The sequence below is a fragment of the Pangasianodon hypophthalmus genome, chromosome 15, assembly GCF_027358585.1.
Source record: "Pangasianodon hypophthalmus isolate fPanHyp1 chromosome 15, fPanHyp1.pri, whole genome shotgun sequence".
NCBI classification, from domain to species: domain Eukaryota; kingdom Metazoa; phylum Chordata; class Actinopteri; order Siluriformes; family Pangasiidae; genus Pangasianodon; species Pangasianodon hypophthalmus.
Genome location: NC_069724.1, coordinates 5,753,783 through 5,766,288, shown reverse-complemented (window position 1 = coordinate 5,766,288; position 12,506 = coordinate 5,753,783). Strand labels below are relative to the sequence as shown.

The 12,506-nt window shown below is 39.7% G+C and overlaps 1 protein-coding gene across 15 annotated transcripts in view; it reads left to right on the top strand.

The window, feature by feature from the left end:
- nrxn2a (neurexin 2a) overlaps positions 1-12,506 on the top strand; it is a 342,233-nt gene that overhangs the window by 235,647 nt on the left and 94,080 nt on the right. Inside the window, exon 1 of one of the 15 annotated variants that reach the window (XM_026938624.3) lies at positions 3,357-6,457. The exons of the other annotated variants lie outside the window; for them this stretch is intronic. Coding sequence (XP_026794425.1) covers positions 6,154-6,457 — 304 coding nt within the window. The 5' untranslated portion in view covers positions 3,357-6,153. Of the gene's footprint in view, positions 1-3,356; positions 6,458-12,506 lie in introns of those variants that run through there. 15 annotated transcript variants of the gene reach the window in all.

Sequence of the window (12,506 nt, the reverse complement as noted above, 5' to 3'; positions counted from 1 at the left end):
AAGTACAGACCTTCTCTATATTGTGGTATGGTTTCATTTCCTACATTTCAAAGCACATCTGGTGCACATGTCTGTATGTCTTCATGCTCCCAAATACTTAATATCTGTTTCTCAGAGTGATTTCCGTCATGCGTTAAAGGTTCAGCCAGTTGCTGGATTATAGGTGTGTTTGCTGCATCGTGTGTATTTGCTGATTTCTACAGTTTCGCCACTACACACCAGGGTGTATACATTAGGTATACTAGAATGACATAATGGTTAGCTGATAAAATCAGACGATACCACGGTTGGTGGTAGCCCCAGACAATGCTCCTTAAGTAATCTTATATGAATGTTTAGGTTATATTGTTTGAAAGTTTTTGTTTGTTTGTTTTAATTTTTTTCTATAGCTATGTCACTCAAAAGATTAATTTCCTTAACTCACTGTGATCAGTCAGGCCACATGTTATGATACGACTTCGATTTTTATGGCACCAATTTGATATTTGACCATAACATTAAATTAAGTACGATTATGATTCAGTTTAGTAGCCACAGATTGATATGTGACAAACTTTGTTAAGAATCTGGGGTAGCCTTAATTTTTAATTAATCACAACTTGATTTTTTTTTTAAATTTGTAAATAATCTTGAAAATGGCATAGATGTTTTCTTTGACTCTTCCATATTGTAGATTGATTTTGGGGGGGGATACTTATGCAAGGCACTGTATGCGCAGCCTGTCTCAGCCTTTTGACAGCTAATAATATAATGGATGCTGATCAGCCTCATTTACAGAACAGTGAAACAGTTATGTGTAGCCGCATCAAGGGGAAATGGTGAGTAACATCATGCACAAAGTATACACACCACTGTTTAAGAGGATTATACAGTGTGTTATTTGACTTCAGATGGCATTACTACCCTGCATTAAGAAACGAGATGGGAACTGCATAAGCAAAGGATTACTAAAACTCCCAGAATTCAAGTTCCATTGCTACTAATTGTTTTTTGTTGCATTTTTCAGTAATACAATAATTACTAAGAATTACTTGTAGTCAAGAAACTGTTTTTTGTTAATGAATTTGTTGACTCGCTCTAACAAGGACATAAATGCACACTGATTTTTTAACTTACTATGTTTTTAGTTTTACTGTTTTTAGGTCTAAAGGCCTTTTGAATATTTTGTATTTTGTGTTCTGTTAAGTAACTGAAATCATGGCCAGTTTATGTCAGAATTACAGCCACACATTCAAAGGCCTATCTTTTGCTGCTGGGACTCCACAGTTCATGTAATATGCTTCTGGTGGGACCTGGATCACATTTTACACACACACACACACACACACACACACACACATACACTCTCTCTCTCTTCTTCTTCTTCTTCTTGTACCACCCATGATGATTGATGAGACAACCTTGGCCACCTCGGCACTATGTGGGAAAGGCTTTGGCACACATGGGCCTGAGCATTTTTTGTATCTTACACCAGTCAGCTCCTGCCACTTTTATTGAATGATCAATATGATCGCTGTCCACCCTTCAAGCCAACGGGAAATTGAATTCATCTAATCAGGCCTGCTTAGATGATGATGCTTGTTCATTTGTGAGTACTGTCATGTTCATCACCTCTAGAAACCCTCCAGGATTGTTATCAAGCTGTTGATTTGCACATGGTGCTTATTTATAGCCAGACACATACATAAACACATGAACTTGATTGCATTATTTTTTCTTTAGATACAATTGAGTGCTGATTGAGGCAGACAAGAAGCTTTGCATTTTTATGTAGAATTCAACAATTCTTGCTGATAAGAAAACATCTGTAGAGGTATGGAGGTTAATTTATTTAATTACAACATCTATAGCAGATATCAAGGTATCCATTTTGCCACATTTTGGCAATGTAAACTGATACATTTAATTGTAAATTCAAAAGCCAGATTTCTTCCAAAATGTTCTGGTCCATTTCTCTATTTCCATTAAAACAATCTCAAACCACACAGTTCTGATGTGACACACTATGATGTGACTGAATCTCGGTAGAAAGTATTATTCCTTTAATCAGCTGACCATACAGTGCTGCCTTCCACTTTCATATACAGGAGAATGGAGTTAACCTCGCGTTCTCTCTTTGCTCCAGAGAGTCTTCTGGTTGTCACTGTGTAGTCTGTATTCGCCCTGAACATGCCACTTTCTCTTTGCCCCCTTAATAGCAATGTGAGGTGCCGTGGTTGTAAGGCGAATTAAATCAAGCAGATATCTCAACCGCAGGCCATTAGTTCCAGAGAAGGCAGGCATCAAGAGTAATTATGCCAAAACTGCCATTATTAATGCAACTGCTTCATCCCCGGAGGCCACTGCACCAATGTCTCGGTTGGAAAAGCATAGGATGCCAGAGAGCAAAAATGATTTCTTTTCCTCTTTTACTTACCCCATTACGTTGTTGGTTTTCCTCGGAATTGACACAGCGCTTGAAAATGCGGGGGATAAAAATAAATGGCTCAACGAAAAAAACATGATGATCTTCTACCAGAGCCCAGGAGGTCATGAGAGATTAGCTGTTATAAAATTTAATTCAAAAAGTTACTGTAGTATTGAATAAAATAGTAAAAGTGACATTTTTTTAATTGAATTTTTATTTTTTTTATTTATTTATTTGGGTAGCACTATTGTGAGAAGCCACTTTCAGCCTGTGTGTTCTAAGTATGAATTAAAAATGGGATTTAACATTAGCCTTCTCTAATATGATAAGTTATTGAAATTCTGGAGCTGGTGGAAATGGAGATGATTGGCGCTTTGCTTCCCTGTGGGTTCTCCATCATGTTCTCTGCATGCTGTTTGAACTTTGTGCACCAAGTCAGTTGGCGGGCTGTGGAGAGAGAAGATGGCCAGCAGTAACGGCTGCCAGGCAACAGATGGTTAAACACAGGGATGCCTCGCACAACGTCCCAGTTCACACAGATACCATCATTCCTTATCGTGATGAGCAACCCCCGGGCTGGAAGATTGATTAATACTAGCCTTTCATCTTGGAGAGCCCTCATGAAGATAGCATCGATGCTGTGGTGGGTGTCCCTGATCTGCTGACCTGACAATGGACGGCAACTCTTATAAATGACCAGTTCCGTAATTTTCCTACCTTCATTACTCTTTGTGGTTATCGCTGCTCCAGTTTCTTACAGTCTGTATACCTCAGCCCTGTTGATTAATGTAACGTGACAATAGTGCAGGCTATAATTCAAATCAAAGGTTTATATTAATGCAGTCTTTGTAATGTGTTATTCTTTGTATACTAACAGCTCATAACATGGCGTTATTTAACAAATAAATAATAATTATAATTTTTATATAAATATAAAAATAATATGATAAATTAAAAATAATCATTGGAATCATTGGTATAAGAGGAATAAAACACGTTTGGATGTCTTGTTCTTGGAAAATAATAGAATTTGTCATGGTGATTGTTCTCCATTTTGTGTCGTGTCACACACCCTGTCATTTATTCCTTACTTTTACTCCTTCCTTCTAAAGCATTGCTACACTGATTCATCTTGCCTAGCTGATGTATGATAAGGGAGAGGTGGCTGGTGGGTGGGAATTGGCAGGTGAATAAATTGGGGGGAAAATCTAAATGGTTCTCATCCACTATTCCCCTCTACTGACTAGATAATGTTCAAAGACATGCAAGACATTTCACCTGGTCTCAAGGTTATCTCTTGTATATCTCAGGCACTAGGTCTAAAGAGGAATGAGAATCGATTAGAGTTGTGCAACCACCCCTACTCTCTTTAACCTGGGGGTAAGTCTCGATGAGTGGAACTTCATGTTCATTTTAACTTCGTGGCTAACTGCAGCCGTTAGCCGTGCCTGACAGTCAGGATTTACACGCTGTGGTTGCGTATGCTGTGAAAAGGAGTCGCCTCTCCCCTCTCATGTGTACCACTCCTCAATCAGCCTTGGCTTGCTAGCAATGGTCCGCTCCCTCTTTCCCTCTCTGTGGCTGAGTAATGGCCCGCTTCTCCCCTCCTGTCACCATGAAAGGTGGCACTGCCTTCATTCTATTCTGCCTTTTTTTTTTTTTACCACACCCTTTCAACCGGCGAGGCAATCCCAACTGAGATCTCTATCCTGGTTGATTTATCTGATGTATGGGGTTGCACAGAGTCAATCTTTTTCTCTATTCTACTCTTTCACTCTCCTACACTTTCTCTTTCAGAATTCTCGACTCTTATTTGAACAGAGCTGCATTGTTTGCATCACTATGTGCCTGTCTCCGATTGCATTTTAACCCCCTTCTCTCAATAACAGACATGGTTCTGTTGGAATATGACAATCCCTTTCTATCAGAACTAATCTCCTTCACAAAGGATTTTGCACTATGGTGGGACAAGTGGAGACAAAAAAGCAAGCCTTCTTGTTATCAGATATGATTTTCTGTAAATTATTCTTTCATGATGGAGAACCAAGCGATGCACTCTCGGTCACAGGGGGTGGCTGCATCTGGACCTTGTGAATGTTGCCAGCTCTACATACTGTAAAATTGAAGGATCTGCAAAATCTGTTGATTTAGTACCCTCCAAAATCCTTAGAGACTGATTTCACCCTTCACAGTTCTGCTAATTCTGGATGCGCTACACTGCAGTCTTAGTGTCTTTACAGACGCCACGGTGAGTCAACATTAGCTCTGATTTGTTGGCTTGGGTGTTCGCGAGCCCTTGTATCTGATACTTTTTTCCTTTTGGCTTGTCTCTATGTCTGCGCTGTGTTGCCTGCCTCCTCCAACTCCCTCCCCTCTCCCTCTTTCTCTCTCTCTCTCACAGACACTACGCTGCTCTCTTTCCCCTTTTCTTTCTCTCTCATGCCGTGATAGTCATTGCCTATGGTTTTAGAAGAGGACTCTGTGTCCTGGTCTGCATGTTCATGGAGAGCAGCCAAGAGTCGACATTTCTGTGCTCTCTGCTCACAGTCCTGAATATCATGGTATTATATCCATCAAGGATTAACGTTGGAGGAAAGGAAGATCCGTTATCTGACAGTTTTTGATTCTAATTAGCCTGTAAAAAGCCGTGCAACATCAGCAAGCAGTTTTCCTACCATCTTTCCTTGGCTCTCCTCTGGGAATCATCAGTGTCCTAGGGAGTGTGTCCGTTTCTAGGAGAGGAGAGGAGAGGAGAGAAATCAGGGAACAGGAAGGAGAGAAGCGAGGGGGATGGAAAGCAGTGCTAATCAATACAGAGTGCGCGTCAGCGGCTGAGAGAGAAGAGACGGAGAGAGAGAAAGAGAGAGAGACTCTCTGCTGCTTGCGGTGAACGCTCCGTCGCTTGTCTCTTGCTACAGCTCAGGCTCTGGAAGGTGAGAGCTTCAAGGAGGAGTGTTATTTCAGCGACCAGCGCATTCTAGGACTCATGGGGAGCTTGCATTTATTTATTTATTTACTGATTTTTCCCACTGCCGCGCTGCAGCAGATTTCTCTCTCTCCCTCTGCCGCTTTTTCTCTCCATCAGGTTTTGCCTTCCTGCTGCCCTTCTTTGTCATCCCATATCGTTTTTCTTCTTTGTTAGCTTTCTTTGCCTTTCTTTCTTTATATCCTCGCATCTTTTTAGAATAATCCATTTTTCCTCCTGGGATGTTTCTTATCACTTCCTCTGCAGTGGAGGGGCCGCCCTCTGAGGGAGAGTGGTCTTAACAGAGTGTAAGCTCTACCTGAGGCTTGAAGAGAGAGAACAAGGAAAGAGAGAGAGTCACCTGGAGCACTTTTTCTTTGCTCAATTAAACCGTTTTTAATGTTGTGATGCATTAATTAATGGCTGTTATAGTTTTCATGTGAAAGCCTGTGGGAATTACCTTTACAGATGTTTATTATTTTGGCAAGATTACATTGTTTTGTTTGATCGCAGACAAACTACCCTGATTTTTCTGTCTTTATTTATTTGGGAATTGAACCAAGAAAAATTGGCCAAGAAGGACAGCAACAGATTTGTTTCCCACTGGATTTTGAAGGCAGACTTAAACGAGACTGGGGAGCTTTTTTTCAATGATTTTTTGGCTCTTTGGAAACCTACTGCAAAAGCCTTGAAGGTCTTTTTTAGGTGTCCATCACACCATTTTTGCTGAGCTGTTTATCTGTCCTGTGGATAATAGCCAACATGGGCTTCCCTCACTGAGATGTCTCCTGTGCAGCAGCTGGGACAGATGGGAGGTGGCAGGGCCTGGTCCGGTACTTCCTGCCCTAAGTTAGAAGTGCTGCTGCTGGGCTGGGAGTATGGGGGAACAGGCTTGATGGGCCTCGGCACCTGGTGGAGATTGGCATTATCTCTGGTCCTGCTAGTCTCCTTGCCAGACAGAACAGCCAATGCTCGTGTGTCTTCCAGTCTGAGCACCACACATCATGTCCACCACTTCCATAACAAGCACGGGACTGTACCCATCGCCATCAACAGGATGCCCTTCCTCACAAGAGGGGGCCACGGTAAGTCCTCATCCCATTTCCCATCCACATCATCTTTCCATCTCAGTTTTGTATAGCACTGATATGATTCGAGCAATTTTATCTTACTGTTGAGATCACTTCTCACAAAGATATTTGCAGCAATGATTGGCATCATGGTGTTCTGCAGCACTCCATGCGCCCTGCACACATGCTTTGATCCTTGCCTCTATTCCACTTTTTATAGATCACATTGGGAGGGGTCTCTGGCTCTCTCTTTGCTTTGCTGCAGATCTACTAGAGAGATAGATATGAAGGAGAGCAATCCTTGTCAGTACTTTCACATTTTATGGCAGTCAATGCTCGCAATCTTATAGAGAGTGTTGACAGCCTGTCTCCAAATACAGCTCTATCATTTGCTGCATAGCCAATATCTGCTTTCATGGTATATGTATGGTATGGCTTGTATGGGCAAACCTTTTTTTCAACATGTGGTATTAGTGTGTGTACCCAGCTAGTTATATAAGAGAACCTCATTTGGAACAGTTTTGCATCAAGTCTGTTTTAGAGTTACAATTTGACATGATCTATTCTTGGTCACGAGGTGATTTGGCTGCATCTGGATCTTGTGACTGTTGTCAGCTCTACATCCACTGTAAAATTGGAGTATCTCCAAAATCTTTTGAGATTTCCCATAGCCTTTGAGATTGATTGTTCACCCTTGTTACTAAAAGTACTCTTGATAGCTGCTTGTCAAGACTACACAAATATGTATATTAACTGTGACTGAACAAGACGAAAGTGCCATTTACTTTTCAGCATTTCCAAAAAGCTATTAGTTTGTTGAATAAACAATAATTACAAAGTAGAGGCAACACACAGCAGTAAACATTTAGGCCTCTTTTAGTCACTCTTTAATGTTGAATGGTGCATTTGAATCCAGGCTAAGCCTCCATATTAAACAAAGAATGTGATTCTGCACAATAACCAGGATATCAAGACCATGTCTTTCAGTCTCCCTTTTTTATTGAATTTGCAATTGTCACTCTTAGCATGTACATCCATCTCAACATTAATCTCGTCTAGAAATGACTAATCTTTAACAAAGAAAAAGAAATGAGTGTGTGTATATACTGTATATAATCCAAGCACTGAAAAGCTCCTTTGAATCTAGGAGATCCAAAGGAAGGAATTTCACTGCAATGTACACATATGTGTGTAATCACAATAAAGGCAGAGAGCATAAACCCAGTTTCCCAAAAGCATCTAATCACAAGGCCCATAGTAAAAGGTAGAACAAGCATGATTTTGAGTACTCTCTCTCTTTCTCTCTCTATGCCAGTACAGATTGTAGCTTTTTTTGGAATCACATGTGATTCTGCAGTGAAAACATCCAAGTGGCACAGCAGAATTCCTGGTGGGAATGAGAATCTAGACTATGGATATTTGACTAGGGCTTTCAACACTCACAGGACCTTATTTGGTCAACAACTTTTGATTAAACTTGCTAGGTAAATATTTAAAGGACAGCTTTTATCTCTGAGGGCACAACAGCACAATCTCTCAAATAGATGCCCTTTAGCAAGATGGGGTCAGCCAAAGTTTTGTTGATGCTGTTGACCATTCAGAGCTCTAGAGAAAGAGGAGGATGGTATATAGTAGTAATCAAGATGTTCCTTCCTATGGACAGCTCTCCATGTTGAATGGTGCATTTGAACCCTAGCTAAGCCTCCATATTAAACAAAGAATGTGATTCCGCACAATAACTAGGATATCAAAGCAATGTCTTTCAGTCTCCCTTTTTTTATTGGATTTGCAATTGTTACTCCCACCATCTACATCCATCTCAACATTAATCTTGTCTAGACTAGCCATTTATCTGCTGTAGAATTTCTAGTATCCTTACCACACAAAAGCAGGCCCCAGTTTAACATCTACATTATTATAAAAAGTTGTACTATACTGTTCCTTACTTACAGGCTCTCACAGGGTCCCAACATCACAGCATTAAAGCCTGCTAATGTTCTGGCTCAGTTACACAATTGACAGATTCAATCACTACAGTTGATACAGTGGAGCCTTTCAATTTGACTTGTTCATTTAATTATGTTGTAATATAGGTTGTCCCCAGCTGCAAACAGCAGATAATAATCCCTGTTATTTTAAGACACACCCAGCAAATTATTCTGTTTGTCTATTTGGATCATTTTAGAACGAAGTCCTTTTCAGTATTCATGAGATGAATGTTTATTCCATGCAAATTGTGGGATATCTGGCCACCATCTTTAAACATGTCAGCCCCAATACAAGAGCAGCAGCCTCCAAACCATTCACCCCTATTGACCAATTTGGCAAATTCAATCAGTCTGCACTTTCCACACATGCCATTCCACAAAGTGGCAGAAAATTGATGGAATTGATATGTAGATTTGAGGTATTGTGGTGGTCTGGGGGATCTGAAGGAGTCTGAGTGATGAAGGAATGGGATTTAATTTTGAGGGGAGGAAATGTGTCACACCTAGTGTCACTCATAGTTCTGACATTTACATCATGTGACAAATGTCTCGTCAATCATGGCTTTCAAAGAGACTTTCAATCTGACAGCCACAGGCTACACAATGGGTTTACAGATCATGTCTTGTGTTTTGTTTATGTATATAATGAATATTTGCCAGAATCATTTAAGGAAACTTGAAAAACTTCAATGAAATAAGACATCAGTATCTATTATCTGGAGTCACCTCCTGAATTATTGGCAAACCGTAAGAGAATGGGCATAAATGTTCATTCATTCAATCATTCATCATCAGTAACTGCTTTAGCCTGGTCAGGGTCACAGTGGATCCAAAGCTGGACGCAAAGCAGGAAAAACATGTAAAATATAAACGTTACACACAATAATTAAAATTTTCCATTCAAAAACTGAGGAAGTATCTAGAATTATTCATCTTTTTCTCTGAAAAACATATGCTGCACAATTATCGAAATATCTCAAACCAATAGAAACAGATTGCCATCCTTTAAAACATGTGCATTTTTAATTTGCTGTCAGTATCCAAAACACACTTTTTGTCATCCAGCACCATTGGGGAAAAAAAAAACAAAAAAAAACAAAGCGCTTTCTACACAGAAGAGACAGACGGCTGCTGACGTGTATAATGGATATACAATACATAAAATGAAAATACCATTAAATACAATTGTAGCCATTATATATATATATATATATATATATATATATATATATATATATATATATATTTATATAAATATATATATATATATATATATATATATATATATATATATATATATATATATATATATAAAGCTGGAACTGTTGAAACTTTTCCTACATTAGCAGACCTCTGAAAGGGTCTTTAACCTTGCCAGATATTACTGGCAGAAAGTAGCTCAGCACTTTTATACTTCAGGGAAGTCTTAACCAAATATTAATTTTATGGGTGCTAATAATTTTAAAAGTAGGAGGTTTGCAGGAAACAAAACTACTTAAGCAAGGTTTTGAAATAATATTGTGTTAAAATAAAAACAATGCAGTGTCCCCGTATGGTTATGCTTAAAATATCATTAAATGCATGGTATTATTTAATTAATTCTTGAGAAGGATGCCAATATTTTTGTTGTAGACTGTACAGTATTTTAATCAAAATGGCTGTTTTGACTTGCATTATTAGTGACTTTAATTTATTTCTCAGCATTTTAAATAAATCATACATTTGTAGCTACAAATAGCCCTTCTAATGTAGTAATTAGGTTACGATATTCACAGAAAATATTGTTGCTAAGTTTGGACTTTTTTTAATTAATTTGCAGCCAACAAATAACAGGTGTTCACCTAACCTGAGAAATCCATTAACCATGTGCAGCAGTGGTGGCTCATTTATAGGGGCAGGTGGGACAGAGCTCAACCATGTACAACATCAGACGTTCAACAAATGTTGATCTTCATAAAATCCTTATTCACTACTCCGTATTCAATTCTGTTGACATACCAATTACCTCTTTTTGAGTGACCTATGATTTTAAAAATATTGATATTTGACAGATAAGACCCAATATTTTATTGATTTGCTTTTCTAGATATTGTGCAATCATGGGGCTGCGTGCTTACTGCCCCACTTAGCCAAGTATAGTTATGATTGCACCTAGTGGTCAAAAATGGGAAGTGCTAACCAAGGCCCAGGAATCAAGCTGCCCCATGCTGAATCTGTTGTTTATCATTTGGGGAGGGACAGCGGACAAGACAGTTAATGATATTACCTCTTCTGTGTTTGTCTCACACACTATGACAGTGGTGATGGGAACCATACCTGCTGTATCAAACACAGTCGCAATTCTTATTTCAAAAATCTATATGAATGTACGTTATCATAATGAACACTTCCATCTTTTTGTTCCATAGTTATCTCACAGTCTTTTCCCTGATTAGAAAGGATGTGATTAGCTAATTTAATCTACACTGTTATCTAGCTAGCTACCTAACAGGCTAGGTTGTTAATGTGTAATTATCAACAACCAGAAACCATCATAATTTTATCAATTGCTTATACAATTATAATGTTTATGATTTCAATAAAGCCGTGAAAAATGTGCGCATGTGAATGATCAAAATGAGGCAAATTAAATAGTAAGGTGGCAGAGTTATGTCAGAGATGTTCAGTTTGATCAGGAGCTGTATTGTTTGACTTTTTATCAGGCTGCTCGGTTGTGCGGGGGTACATTAGACCAGGCTACACCTTTCTGTTCTCTCCTGTAAACTGGTCTGCATTGTTACTTTGTTCAAATTCATTCAAGTCTTGTTGACTCTTAACTTCCTATTATGGGGTATCTCTAAAAATTCACTAGATATTAGCCTATAGCATAAGTCAAATATGATAGCCTCTCGACTTAATTTTGTTTGAGGCTATGTTATTGTTAATGTTGTCCTTCCCCACCAAATGTGTGGTCATGAGCAACTCATGATGTGCAGGCTGTGTTGCAGAGTACTAGTCGGTGCTCACTTTAATAATTACAGTCACAGTTTTGCTCAAAACAGCTGAAAAATTTAGGTAGCCCTGCAGTTTATACTGTACTTGACATTTGTTGAATGATCTCCTCCTTGCTCTTTGACCTGTATACTGTTTTGTTCATTAATAATCCAGTGACCCTGAATCTCTGTGCTGGTCAAGATCTTCCTTCAATCTCTGGCTTTTTGTTCTGCTCTGACCACTGAGAGCAGCTTTTCAGGCAGGTTGCTCTCATCTTGACCTCCTCCTGACCTGCAGATCCATCCATGTTCTGCTTTTCACAGCAATCTCTGAGCATTCACCTGAAACAGCGTACATCATATCTCTGTCTCTGTCTTGTTCTCTCTCTCTCACTATGTGTCACCATTTTGTTTGCTGGAGGAGTAGCCCCTCCCTTTCACTAATACCCAGTGGTCCATGTGCTGATGCAGGCGAGATGTTTGACAAGCAGCAGGTCCTGTTTGTTCACTCATGCCGGCCTGTGCATGCTGATTTGCATTTTCCCAGCCATTGCCATACAAAGCAGGTGTGCACCCTCTTTCATTCACTGTCCTCATAACACACTAGTCCTTTCCTAGCCTTGAAGGACACGCCATGATCTATACTGGGCATTGTGCCATGCTTTCCTTTAATGCCAGGCTCCGTGGCCATGATGGATGAAGGCTACATTGGCGCAGCGGGATCCACCCTTGTTGCTGAGCAGTGAGCACGCTATAGATTAGACATTATCTGTGCCGGCTCACACTAGTGAAAGGCGCATCCCATTACTGCTGCCAAGCTGAGCTCGGTGCGTCCACTGCACAGGGGGTGGCAGAAGAAAGAAACAGGAGTAATTGATCGGTGGGAGAAAATGGTGCGTTATGTCTGACTGCTTCATTGTTTGCTAACAGAGACTTGAATATGGAGCTGTAATGAGGGAGCACTTAACCATGACCTTTGTATTCTCTGAACTCTACTGTTGGGCATGCAAGCATTTTCTACAATATAGATCCTTAAGAAAAAAAAAATAACTGGATCTAGGGCTGTCGCTGTGAAGTGATATGGTGCCTCTAGCATTGAGAAAG